The sequence below is a fragment of the Pelecanus crispus genome, chromosome 5 (genome assembly GCF_030463565.1).
Source record: "Pelecanus crispus isolate bPelCri1 chromosome 5, bPelCri1.pri, whole genome shotgun sequence".
Classification (NCBI taxonomy): domain Eukaryota; kingdom Metazoa; phylum Chordata; class Aves; order Pelecaniformes; family Pelecanidae; genus Pelecanus; species Pelecanus crispus.
The window spans coordinates 39259813-39274228 of record NC_134647.1 but is presented as its reverse complement, the minus strand read 5'-3'; the positions used below and the strand labels follow the sequence as shown (position 1 = coordinate 39274228).

General features: G+C 40.1%; 1 protein-coding gene across 4 annotated transcripts in view; it reads left to right on the top strand.

The window, feature by feature from the left end:
- LOC104034009 (long-chain specific acyl-CoA dehydrogenase, mitochondrial) overlaps positions 1 to 14416 on the top strand; it is a 90324-nt gene that overhangs the window by 55297 nt on the left and 20611 nt on the right. For all 4 annotated transcript variants that reach the window (XM_075711034.1, XM_075711033.1, XM_075711035.1 and 1 more), the window contains one exon: positions 3776 to 3977. In XM_075711034.1, coding sequence (XP_075567149.1) covers positions 3776 to 3977 — 202 coding nt within the window. The remainder of the gene's footprint in view (positions 1 to 3775; positions 3978 to 14416) is intronic.

The following is a 14416-nucleotide window of genomic DNA, read 5'->3' as shown; positions in this document are numbered from 1 at the left end:
TCCCTGTCTCTCGGCTCCAAGAAGAGCTGGCCACGCTGTCTGTTTCAGCAGCTTTGCTGCAGAGGCTGTGCCTCCCACAAAGAGATTATAATGAGCAGCTTGGATGGGCAGCTTCTTTAACTGCCCTCTGTTCCAAAGCGATTGTGTGACTGTGGCCTAAATTTAAGGATGAAGGGGTCCTGTCATGTAGCATTCATGCTCCTGATGTATCAGTTGTTTACAAATAATGTGGGGGAAAATCAGAAGATTCCTCTGAGTTTTGGAATAAAAATAGCCCTGAAATAGGAGTTGCTAATAGAGATGGGTATGTGGAAGAAGAGAGAAATTTAGTTTGTTAGAAGGCTGTGTCTTGAATCTGTGACTTCTTCACAGAACAGTTGAGGAAGGGCTCCTGCTTTTAATGTTTTTAGGAGTGTATGAAGTTGACTTCATGATGAGGGACTCTAATGATGTAACTCTGAGCCACTTCTCTTCTGATTTATCAGACACTGTCCAAAATCAGTCCTGTTTCCATTTTATGAGCAACACAGTTGTTTGCTCATGGAGTACTCTAAGGCTGGTTGGTTTTGACTCATGACCTATAAAAGCCCAAAGAAGAATGGGAAGACTTGGAAGATTTTCTCAGTGGTGTAGCTCTAAACTGGAGTTGGTGAGTTAGGTGTTGGAAGGGAATCTGAGAGACTTGAGACCTTTCTAGACTATGTCATTTTAAAAATCAGTTAAATAGTTAATTTTTTGCTTCTTGTGAAGTGTTTTGAAATCTGCAAAAAAGTACTGTTGATTAAAGATGGTAATTAAGCACTATATAGAGTGGTTATCATGAGAATCCCGGAGGGAAATTCACTGCCTCCTACTTCTTGTTTTTTTGAGTGTGTTTCAGTTTTTTTGTTGTATTTTGTTGTTGTTGTAGTTTTGTGTGCAATTAATTGAGACAGTTACGTAATACAGTTAACTTTGTTTCTTGGCTGCTTCTCCCCTCACTCCTTCTAGAGCTCACTCTGACTATTAAGTACTTGAGAAGGTAGAAATCAAAATCAAATGGAAAGTAAGGTGATTTTTTGTTTTTGAAGAGGGAAAAAAACGGATGATAGCACCTTTTACTTAAGTAAATTCTTGAAATTGGTTGTAAGCTCTTGATGTGAAAGATCTAATAGTCCATGTTTAAAGTAGGTCTAAGCGTGAGATGCTTTGAGGTTGGTAATCATGGGGTTGCAGTACAGTTGGTTACTTGGGCTATACCCAGTGGAAGTGGTGGTGCATGTACGGTTCCTGGCTGATGAAATGTGGGTAACCTTGAATTGCCATTTGTCAAGGTCTCATTTAATTAGTGGCTTCCTTTTTCTATGTAGCTTTACTTTGTTCAATTTAATCTAGATGCCAAGATTAGCCAGATGCATTGAAGGTAAATGCTCATAGAAGCAGTTCCTTAAGCTAGTGATAACCACTTTCTTATCAGGAGAGAAGAATGAAAAAGTTCATTATTTCAGTACAGATAGTGCCTGTCTGATGGCTTGCTGTGCATGTGTGTATCTGTGAGTAAGGTCTCTGCTCTTTAGCTAGGCTACAGTGCAAGAAAGGCCAACCTATGAGCTTTGAAAGGAGTGTTTCAGCAAATTTGTGAATTTTACATCTGGTGATGGTTCATCTCTGCTCTTCTGTAGAACCACATTTTGAAAAACACCCAAACTAACATCAAAATAAACAAATAACTCAAACCTTGACTGGGAAGCCTATTTACACAAGTGGCAGGAAAACCATGCTGCTGTGTACGGGAGGTCCAACCACAGAGCTAGATCTCTGCTTCATCTGAAAATGGAGCTGTGCGTAACTGTGAGGCACAGGAGGGTAAACAGAGCAGCTGGCAGAGACTGAAGAGAGGTTATCAAGGACCAGGGCAGACCACCAGAACAAAGGCAGGAATCACAGAAGTTGAAGAGCCAGACTGAAGGGCTCTTTGTTCTAATTTACCTGTCCAAGTTGTCTTTCATGTAAGAGGGAGGTATGTGGAATTCCAGAAGTTGAGCTTGGCCCCATCTGACTTTGAGGCACATAATTACAGAGAAACTGTTTTTGAGAATTCAGAGAAAGTATTTTAAGAAAACTTTTGTATAGACTTTAAACATTTTATTTCTTTCTCAAGTCTTAAAAATTTGGTGTTAGCATTAAGAATGTAACACTTCAGTACTTTGGGGCTTTTTCTTGGCACTTACTAACGTTCCTTTAAATACGTTGTGCCATCTAATTCGTGCCCATTATGCCTTATTACCACACCAGCACAGCATGGGATGGTGTTTAATCATACTCTCATAACAAGCACTTCTATTTAATAAAATGTACTGTTAGGAGAATACTACATGTCAAAAAAGATTGATAAATGGCCTTGTAATAAATTCATTTTCATGTTTTCTTGGGTGTTGTAACTTTACTAATAAGGCTGTGACTTGCCAGATAAAGTTCATGAGAGCAAATAATGATTTGTGCAGATAGATGACCTGTTATGAACCAAGGCCAAAATATCCCGTAGACTTGCACTTCTCAGGCAGTTTAGAGGGTCTTCAGTATTGTAGTCAAGGTCTTCAGTATTGTAAAAATAAATCCATGCTTGAGTGCTTTTTGCAACAAGCCTTCAGCTTTGCAGGCAACAAAATAAGATCAGGATACCTATAAAAATGAAGTGCATTCTTCCCATTGAGTCATTCCCACCCGAATGGAGGGTGTTTTGAATTCTTAACCATGTAGTGTTCCCTGTTCTGGTGAGCAGACAGGCTGTAGATTGGTGACAGTGATCCAAGGTTGTTATACGTATAGGGTTTTCTACTGCTCTTGGCCCTGTGTTGTCACATAACTTTTGTGATTGCATAATGTATTACCAAGGACATGAGTACAGCAAGCGTGTGTGTAGGTAAGGTTGTGGAGGGATGATGGTATAACATTGAGGGGGATTTGAAAGGGATAGACTTGGGGAAATGCAGATAAGATTGAGATTTAATGTTAAAACAAAGCTTTCCATGAGTCCATGTAGACCCTGTCACACTGTGACTGGAGCTGAGCTTGCATTCTGCCAACTCGTCTGTGTCTAACCAGCTTCCAGGTCTTAAAGACAGACAAACAGGCTAGGCTTTCCCTCCTCCCCGAGAGCTTCTCCCAGGCTGGGCCTGGGCTTTATTGGAGAGCTCTACTGGCACGTCCCTGGAAGTGAAGTTCAGTGGCTTTGTGTTGGTTTAAGTTAAGTGTGCAGAGTTCCTAATTTCAATACAATTCTTCACAGTGAGTTGCAACCCCTGCGCTGAATGGACATTGTTTGTAAAGCTTTACTTAAGTTTCAGTCCTTGAACAAAACTAGAAAATCTCAAAAGTATTAGGGCAGGATTCTAGGTCTCCTTTGTGTTAGCGTGACTGCTGTCATGAATGGAATGTAAGTTTGTAGGGAAATATTAATTGTAACTTAAAACACATAGGTGTTAGAAGTGTTAGAGTTCTTGAATTTGGAAAAACCAAAAATCATTATATGCCTGATGGCTTAACTTCATTTTGACACTTGCTTCCGTGAGCAGAAAAGTGAACAAGAACGATAAACTTCCTTTCATGACCTAACATAGAATTAATCAAAGAGCAAACAAAGCACATACATGGTTTCCTGAAACAGCCTGCTGAAACATTTTAGTGTTTATAAAATTCTCTTAGAATGCTCACCGATGTATGAAATCTTGGCTTGTGCATGTGGAGCATATGTAACTTTTTCTATTTCCTCCCCCCATTAATCATGAAATTGCAGAGCTTCAGACAACAGAGAGGTATCCTCTTCGAGCAGCTGGTTGCTTGATCATCAGCACATCAAGAAAAGGAGGAGAGACAGGACAAGACTAAGATCTCTCTCCATGGCTAATGTGAGCACATCTGCCCGAACAAGGCCACTTCATACTTTCCAGAAGAGGAAACTCTACAGAATGCATGGTGCCTGTTACTGGAATCAGCAGGTAGGCCGTTGCCTCTCTCTTCAGGAGAGAAAACCAAAGAGTCCAGCTGCTAGAGTCTGCATGTGTCTGGTATGTCAGAAGAATAGTGCATGCTGTGCTGGTTATTTGTTATGTTCAGGGAGCATACAGTATATGTGGCGGGAGTACTAGATGTGTCAGCAGGAGCTCAGAGTTAATGAGCTGAACATAAAGATTGCTCAGAATCCTGCTTATCAAATCAGTTTGTTGTATGGCTGTCTTTAAAGCCTTTGTACAGTCTAAGAGACAACTCGAGAGCTTCCTTGGGAGGCTTGACTGGTGAGGAAACATGGTGCAGTGTAAATCAGCTGCCTGCTTGTTTTCAGAATATTTGTTTTAGCTACAAGAAAGTTTACACAGCTGGTGGCACATTATTTTCTAGGAAATTAAATTGCAGTATCTTAATCTTGTTTCCGTTTTTGCTGTTCCTGATTAGTTATATTGCTTTTTTCATGACACTTTATGAATGCTTTAAAAGTCTTAAAATTTTCTGCATTACAAAGGAATTAATATTCTAAAATGGAAAAAAACCCCATTGTCTGTTGTGCAAGGCAAGGCTGATGTTCATGTCTGATATTAATAGCATATTGCTGGTAAGAATATATAATGAGTTTAGCTGTAGTGCTTAAAGTAACAGTCTAATTTGGGAGCAGAGATGGTATGAACTCATTCTTTAGAGCAGTGTTAATCCCAAGCGGTTTTAATTTCTTGATTTTACTTTGCCTTTTAAAACTGTGTTATATTGAGAGAAATCTCCCTGTCTTGTCGGCTAACTGTCTAGGATTTACTAAGTGTACCAGTGGTCTGGGGAGAAATTTCCCCTGCAAGGATGTTCTGTGTTAGTGTGCTGATTCAGCATCCTCTACAAAATTGCAGAAGTGTCCTAGTTTTAGCAAGATATTTTATTGAAAAACTGTTCAGTTTCTTATTAGCTTGACTTCTCAGCTTCCTGGCAGTGGGGCTTAAAGACTTGGCAGCCTGCATGGAGGGTTGATGGTGGGGGATGGGGGCGGAGGGTTACAGTTTGGGAATTCTACCTCCTAGACAATTAGACTTTTCATCTTCCTTGCATTAACCAAGGAGACTGTTGCTGACTTGGATTTCCTTGTTTCCCATTCAGTCCAGTCTGTGTCCTGATAAAGAGGTTGGAGGCCTCATTCTCCAACTGATGCCTCCAATGCCACAAGTGCTTCTTGCAGCTGTGGAGATTGCTCCTCAGCAAGAGACTCCCAGGCTTTCCCTTCCCTCTAGTTAAACATGAGGAGCTTCCCCCCCTCCAGATGCAATTTCTAAATAAGGCTCTTCTATGCTCCTGCACCTTGCAGACTCAAATATCTTTAATATCTACGAGTACTGCCTATGTCTCTGTCCTTTGAAAACTGGGCCGGAGTTAGTGCAGTTCAGAGAGTAACAGTAGAAGCTTGTGAACAGAAACTTTGTTTCTGCAGCCGGGCAGCAGGAGTTCAAAGCAGAGTCTACATTTTTATCTTCAACCAGCCGTAGAGCTGAGGTGCTTTGCATGCTCAATAGTTTACCTTGACTTGTAGACCAAAAAGATAAATTTGTAGTTTACCTTTGATTGTAGACTGCAATCAAAAAGTGCATTTTTAAGTTACTAGTTAAGGCTTCAAATATTGGAGCTGGTGCAACTGTGTGTCTGCTTCACGCTCTTGACATTTCTAGTGCTGGGTTACCGTATACTAACCCAGCTCCAATGTCTCTGTACCGAAAGTGCAGAGATGTCCCAAAGACAGTGTGGTAAAAAGCCCTGTGGGGAATGCTGTTTATGCTTACTGCAGCTCTCAGCTCAAAAACCTGTGTCTAGACTCTGCTTTCTAATGTCCTCTCCATGGGGAAGTTAGCCGAGAGGCCATGTGGAGAACTGCATTATGTGCTACAGATAGATTCTGCTCATGTTCCTGGAGAAAATACAAGGTGGTGGCAGCAATCAAGCTGTCAGCTTCAGACTTCATGTACGTGCCAAACTCAATTAAAGTTTTCAAAATTAAGATAAAGCAGTGAACAAAGCCTCTTACACAGTGTTGGTTAAAAACAGTGTGTCAGGGATCCTGCTGGGGAAGTAAGTGATAAAATTGGACTGGACATTTCCAGCATATTCTGACAATCAAGCCTAAATGGGTATCCAGTCTCTGAATTAAGAGCCGTCATCAGTGTATCTTTTCATTCAAGAAACAGGCCCTGTCACTTTCTTAGTCCTGCATTTGCTACACTTGGTTACCCAGCTGTTGATAAGATTGCTCAACTTGTAATGGAAGAACACTGGCTATCAGCCCAGGCTGACTGATTAGATTAGGCAGATGTCTAAGGGTAAGGATGCAAAATGGGGAATGGCCTCTGGGATTGATACCTAGTTTTCTTTGAAAATGCATTTATATTCCCAATAGTAATCCAGCAAATTTCCTTTGGCCTTTCATAGAAAAAGGAGTTACTATTTAGCAGCATAGAAAATAGTTGGATTTTTAATGTAATGTTACTGTGGTATCTCTAGCAAGTGCTTCTCCCATATTTCTTCAAGTTTTACATACTTATATAGCCCCTGGTACTATGGTCTGTGAGGACCCCCATTTCCTTAAGGTCACTGACCTGAGAGCAAGCTGGAGCTAGGGACGGCTTGCTGCCACCTCCCTGCAGCAGATGTGGAGTTAACAGAGACCAGCTTGCCAAAGCGTGAGAAGATTGAATCTTCCGAACATCGCAGTGCCTGATGGGCGATGCCACTCTGCAGAGTAATCTGAGCAGACGATGACTAAAGAATTCTGACCAGAGAATCCCAGCAAAATGCAGACTTCCCATGTGTAGGAGGTTAAGAAATGCTGGGATAATTTTGAGGAATTTGGCTTTTTTGGAATGACTGGTTGGACCCTTTGTGCATGGAATGGCATTCAGAGTGTTGTCCTTCACATCTCTTAAGATTCTTTTGGGAAGCTCATCCCCTCTGCCTTCTCCCAACATCCATGTTAGGGAAAGCAAAGTATGAAACTGTGAACTGCTGTCCCATCTGTCAGTCCATAAGGTCACTGGGAAGACAGCCACATTTTTTCTCTTATCTGCTGCCATGCCACATACATTCACAATGCTGTCAAAAGTTTGAGTATTTAGTGACCTAGTAGCCTTCCAGTGCCTGTTGAGAGATGCCCTGTATTGTCCTCTGCTTTGCTGTATTTCTTTTCTGAAGAGGACTACATCTTCCCCTTCTCTGGTATTTAAGTAATGCTTACACAGAGTAGTGTGTAAAAGAAAACACAGAACTCTGTGAAACTCTAGAAGACCTGCCAGATCTGCAAGATAGTTAAGACTGCAGTGGGGATAAATAAAACAGGATGCCGGGTGTTTGGTTTATCTGTCACCATCCAGTATCCTCAGGAACTTGAAACATCCTTTGGGGCCAAATCCGCTTGTCCCCTAATTCAGAATGGCTAAGTACCACAGATGATCTGTGAGTCATCTTTTGGCCATGGAATCTGTTTTGTATCTTTCTTCTTTCATTATCTAAATAGCTTGGTAAGAGCTTAGGCCGTTTCTTGATTGTGAGTCAGTGCGCAAGCCACTTGGAATAATCCACATGCGCAATAAACCCTTGGATTGCAGTCTGTGCTAGAGGATGTGATTGTAGTGGTGCATTTCTTCAGCATGATTTTTGAATGAATATTAAAACTTGTATGCAGGGTAGCACAAAGGAGTAAACTGCAGGCGTGGTCTAGCAGGAGGACACATGCTTGAGGGCAGGGGTTGGAAGTCTAAGAGTGCTTCGTCCAAAACGCTGGATCTGCCATTCATTTGAGTTGTTATGGCTGGCAAGTCAAACAGCCTCTAGGTCATTGTCTCCTCCTGTGAAATGCACATAATGTAGTTTTAACATTAAGAAAGAAGGCAAAGAGTATCAAAACATCAAACCCAAGAAAGCCTGTAAGAACCAGATCGTGTCAGGACTTTTAAGACATGAGCTCCAATTGAATCTTTTCCCAGTGGTTGTCGCATTTATAACTGCTTCCCTCGCCCACCCCCAGATTCTCCAAAGTCTAATGCCTAGGTGCTCCTGCAAATGCTTTTCCTACAGTGAGGAGCTATAGTATTTCATTCTCTGGCTATTTTTTGCCTAAACTTGAATGAACTTAATTATGGGTGAGATACCAAAAGTTCTGTTAAGTTTGTTGAAAAGCAGACAAGTGGTGTTACTAGTCAGGTACTTTCAGAGAGGTCTTTGCTTAGCTTGACATGTCCTGATGTTTTCTTTTCTAGTATTTTATCCGTGTGGATTATTGCAGGGGTTTTTTAGTAACAAGGAATTTGTTTTGCCAGTACATTTTGTTAGTTTCTCATTTAACATCCTAACTAATGACATTAGTTTCACTTCTTTTTGTCAATTCATGCTTTGACAAGAGATATCGAGCCTACGTAGTGTATTAATCTATTAAAACTTTATACAGCTATTAATAAGGGTAAGAGACCATAGAGGAGTGAGATCTGAGTATTATAAATTTTGGTCCTGTCCATTTCTTGGCAGGGTTGTAGAGCACAGTGGGGTTGTTTTAACCTGAAAATTCTTACTGTATTTGTATTTCTGCCTGCTGGAGGAAGAGGTGGTTGTGTGGACTGAGGCACATGGGGAAAACTAGAATTCAAATTTGCAAATGTGCCAACACCCTGAAAGTTGAGAAATGAGGTGCAAAAGCTTACATTTTAGATATCACAAGCAAACAATTGGTATAATGTTGCTAGCTCTTGTAGTTGCATATTGCCACATTTTTTCTCTTAAGTCTCGAATGGGAGTTAAGTGAGAGCAGAAGAATATCTGCTTTCGTTTAGTGGTTTTAAAAGAAAAAAAAGGGGGCGGGGGGAGCACGAGTGCTGCTCCAGAAGGCTCCAAAACAGACAGGAACAAAGTATTTAAATTCTAGGGTTTGGGTTTCTTATTTTACTCTAGTTCTCATACCAGTGCTGTGATTTTTGTGTCCTGCTGTTTTCCCAGTGCATGCTTAGGGCCTGTGATACTTTTTGTAGATCCACTTGATAAATACATATGGGTCTTTTAGTAACTCTTGTTAATTTTCAGTTTTTAGGGAAGAGTATATATGTACACACTTCTATAGTTTGTATTATACCCAGCGTGCAGAGCCTTTGTCTTACTTGCTAAATGTCTGCTGTCTGCAAGTGGTCTGTAGCTAGGAGGAAAGGAGAATAAGGGACAGGGAGAAGGGGGTGTGTACAGACAAGCTGCTTAATCAGAATATTGCATATAGTGTGGAAGTTGTACCCTGTTTTTCTGCCAGGTGATATGTTTGCATAGGGACGAATATTTGAACACCTGCTTCCTAGAAAAACTTCAGGTTTTTTATTCTGGAAAAGAAGAATTCACGGGCTAACTGGCTTGCCATAAACCTCACACGGGATGCATTTAGATTTAGTTCCCCTGGCAGTATCACCGTATTGCAAAGCTAAAGATATCGTCCCCTCCCTCCTCCCCTGTAGACAGCAGTCTTGTCACACACTCAGAATAGCTGAATGCATAGGAATACTTCTCTTTTTTTCCCATTCAGGTTTTGCCAATTTTTAACTAATAAAAGACCTTATTTTTTAACTTTTCACAGTCCTGCACCTTTAGCTTATTACGACATTTCTGTAGTGTTTTACTGATCACATCTACTCTTAATTTCTACATGGCATTTTTGAAAAGATATCCCTGTGGGTTAACATGTCTTTCCTTCTTTTGGTTTAACTGGTCAAAGATTAAGCACTAACCTTGATTTTTCAATTGATTTGCTAGATGAACAAAAGCTCTTTGTTTCAGGATGTTGAGAACAGCATACATTTCCCACAGAACAGGTGAAAGTCCATCTCCCATTGGCTTATAACAGGATTAAAGAAACTAAACTCCATGTATACTTACGAGAGGTGGGTGGTCTCTGAGAACAGTAGAAGCTACCACTCCTTTTATGACACTGACCAAAAATCTGAATTTGAGACAAGCCAGATGCTGAGTAAGTTGTTGTTAGTGTTTTATGAAAGCCTCAGTTCTGTTCCTGGAAAAACTGGTCTCTGTCACAGGATCTGCCACTTTATCCTTATCGACAGCTTCAGAGGGGCCAGAGGCGGACAAATTCATTTACATCCCAGGGCAGTTTGCTTTGCTTTATCTGACCTGCGTATGGATTGTAGGCTAGTGTATGGGAAAGGTCTGTCCATTTGACATCTATAGGAACCTCATCTGGAAGGGAGGGTCTGTCATGTAGTATGTATCATCAGCACCATCTATTATACACCTTCCTGTGTAGGGATGTCTTAGATGCTTTACCCACCTTCTCCTCCACTAAGAGAGAAGGTCTTTGGGGCTTTCAGATTAACCTTTCACTATCTGTGTATTGTACGTTTCGTAAAAGCACTCTGCAGTGAAGCCTTGCTTAGGGAACTCCTGATGTTTAGCTTGTGAAATAAGACATTTGATTGAACTGTATGTTCTGCCAGAGGGGCATAGCTCTGCTCAGAGCAGATCATCGTGTGCAGAAGCGGGAGGCCATGGAGTATTGGGCTGGCCTTTAAGGCAGATACCAAAGCACAGAAGCAAGCAGGTAACACGTTGCTCTGTTGGTTTGAGCTGTACATAGCGCTTCTGGAGGATTAAAAGTTAGCAGTGTGTTTGGTGTTCAAAGAGGAGGCATCAGCCACCCACATGGTGGTTCTTCTCTTGGATCCCACACTTAAGTCTCTGCAATTTACCTGGCTACTCATTTACTGAAGGGCAGCTTTTAATATTGAGGGGGATATCTCTTCTTTGATACTGTTGAAAAGTTCTGAGTGCGTGTGTAGGGAGAATAAATGCTTTTTCCTTGCCTTTTTCGGGCTTGCAAGAGCAATCAGAAGCAGACGTGACAGGTATTCAGCAGAGTGTATTTGAGCTAACTTAATTAACTTACTGGATTTGTACACATTGGTGTAACTGAACTGTGGCGCTCTGTGCTGTTACACTGAGGCATGTTTCCAAAAATGGTAGGAGTTTAGTGATCAGAAGCTGAAACCATGAAGCGAGTATTGACTTCAGAATTTTTAACTGGGAGCACAAAACGTTTTTCTTCTCAATTATGGCACGCTTCATAAACTCAAACCTTTTTCTCTGCAGAAGGATGGTTGGCCGGTACTGTTCAGCCTTCTGACCCTTCCAGAACAGAAGCATGAGCCAGTCATGCTTTATCTAATGCATCAATTTATCACAAGCCAAGTGCAAGAATTGTTTTGGATATCAAAGCAAATTGCTCACTAGATTTTATGTGACCCAGTAAAACAGAACTAAGGAAAAAAAAAAAAAAAAACCTCCAAGAAGATTAATATTAATAATACTCTAGAAAATTAGATTCTGTTGGTGACACCATTTCTTATGAAGTTTAAAACAGAGCTGCTATTTTAGTTGAAGATTTAAAGCTCGCACATTTTTTATTTCCTCTTAAATACAGTGTATTTTCTTTTCCTTAATAGAATCAATTTAATGTAATGTTATTCTTCATATCTACTTAAGCTCAGGAAGCATGAGGTTTTGTATTTCAGTAATGAAGAAAAATGTTTCAGGAGATGTGTGAGGAATAGTAGAGCAGGGGGAAAATTGATAAGAATTTAGTAATCTCTCACTTTCTGAAGGGGTTGGCATTGTAGTCAGGCTTGCTATAGAGGCCTCTCTTCTAAAAGCTGTACGCCTTGGTTTTCATGAAACCACTTGTCATTGCTGTGGCTGAATGGTCGTATTTGTGGGGTTGTGTTCAGATGAGTTTTGGTGGATTTTTTTTGTTGTTGTTGTTGTGTTACAACATCAATAATTAACTGCTGGAAAAGCCAGTGAGGTTGTAGATTCTGTTCAGTACTGAATTGGAAGGAGGGAGAGTTTAGTTTTTCAATAAACAGTTCTTCAGTTTTGTTTTAATAAGGTTGAAGCACTTTCTTTGACTGAGCAACATGCTTTCATTCCAGAATGAAGGGCTTCAGAAATTTTTTCATCAAGAGTTGCTTCAGTCAACATTCCTGACAAACATCATGATTTCAGTAATTCAGCATTTTCCAGTGGAAAACTATTCCATCAGAAATTTAAACCAGATCTAGTAGCTAGGAACACAGACACTGCCAGATTTTTTAGCTTTTTTTCTAGTAGCTTCACAAGCATTTAAATAAATTTACTGTTGCTTCTATATTAGTCCTTATTTTCTTTTGAGTTATGAACTGACTTAATAAAAGATTTAATTATTTAGGTGTTGATGCCAGAGCATTCAAGGAAATAATGGACAAATACAGGCATAAGGTTTTGTAACTCCCACCACAGACAAGATGAGGAAAAGAATTTGGCATTTACCAGTGTTGGCAACTGGATTTTAATACTGTTTCAAAATGATTGAGGTTGTGGAGGTTATTTGACCATGTATGCATGTTTTTGAGCAGGTTTAGCTTTAAGCTATATTCTAAATATGTTTGGGACTAAAGTGAATTAAAGCAAGAAAAAGCGAGTCAGGACTAAAGGACCGGATGTCTGTATGTGTTGGTCTTACCTATATATTTTCTACGTAATTTTACTGGTCAGTGTTTGGGGATTTCTTTTTAAAGAAATAGGTATTTATCATTTACTGTAATGTGGATTCATTTGTGTAGGAAAAAAATGCAAGCAGAGGGTGTGCAGTGGCAGCTTAAATAGTGGAGATTCAGGAAACTAGTTCATTTCTAAAACCCAAGTATCAAGAGGAAATGTGCTTTCGTACATCTTTGAAAAGCAAGCCCTTTAATTGCATCAAAGGTAGAGCAGCTACCTCTTTAGGCTTTAGTTTAATGGTCCATATAATGGGAAACATTAAATTTTCTTTAACATTTATCCCTCTAGTGTTTCCAAACGCAGGTCCCAGTTCTGCCAACACTTCATGGATGTTTAACAGATGAAGAGTCCCATATGTCTGTCAGAGGAAAGAACATTGATTTGAAGGAGTCCTGGGCTAGAACAGAATTTTTTCCAGATTAAGTTGAAAGTACTTCTGCATACACCTGTGTATGGAGATCAAGGTGGATTTAGGACTGTTAATGTTTTCCTGGGGAAAAAAAAAATGTGAAATACAGCAACCCCACCACTCCTACCACAGTGTCTCCTCTGTTTCAGCATCATAACATACTTACTTGATTTTAATAGTTACTGCAATATAATACCAGCATAGGGGATTTGTCAGTTGAGAAGAAGGGAAGAGATGGAAAGGCAAACTTTTTAATGGGATATTTTCTGCCTTAGTGTGGGTTGTGAATGCTGATGCCACCTGACAGAAGGACTGATTTCTGTGGAGGGGGATTTTATGTGGTGGACATAATCACTGCATCACTAACAGATGAGTGACACTGCTAGAATACAGCCTGGAATGTTTTAGACAGGAGGAAACAGCAGAAAGAGATTTCTTGGATTCAGAAAGTAAAAGTACTAAAAATACAAGTAATGTTTGTTTGATCATCTTGCCTCTGATGCAACTGCTAGATGTTTTCCTTTCATTCCATGACAAGTCATAAGAAAATGAAGACGACCACTGTTATATTCATTCTTACAGGTTTTTTTCAATGTTGAAATCCTTTTCCAGGAGATGATAAATGTGGCAGTTTGCACAGCATTAGGCTGAGAACCTCAAATTACCCCAGTGCCCCCCTTCCCACCCTTCCACTTTGAAGGATTCTGCAGCATTTGGCAGAGTTATCAAAAACCAATGGAAGCTCTTAAAAATGTCAGTACCTAGTCAACTAGTAAGGCTGAAAGTGGCATAAACAGACTATTTCCCTGCAGTGTTTTTGTAGCTTATTCTGAAGCACAGAATACTGTTGACTGCTGCCCTGTAGTATCACATTCAGTTCTCTCCTTCTGTCTTTCAGAGCTCAGTATATTGCCTGCACTCTGCTGTTTATTCCTGCCCATTATCACCAGGCCTTTTGCCTTAGTGTCCTGTTACCTCATGCCTACCAGTTCTGTGCAATCCATCATTTTACCTTCCATACTTTAACAAGCTTTGCAAATAAGCAGCTAAATTAATCTTTCTAGTAATTGCTTTTACTACCTATTAATCAGTCCTCAATGCATCCCTCTCTGTATTTATTGCTTTGTATCTTCTTTTGTTTGTGTTGCTGGTAAGGACTTTGCTGTCTTGCTTTGTGTAAGTACATGGTGTGCTCAAAATATTTAATATTGTGTCTTGCATTAAAATGTGTAAGTTCAAACTGCCTAGCGATATCGATACTAAGATTCTTACTAAGACTAAGGGGATGAATTGAGGAGACCCCTGTATTTAGTCTGGTGTTAGTTTTCTTTGTGTATCTATATCATGCCTATTGTGCTGGAATGGAATTTTAAGGGGTGTTTGTTTGTCATAGTATATATCAGAATAATTATTGGAAACAGTTACATTTTC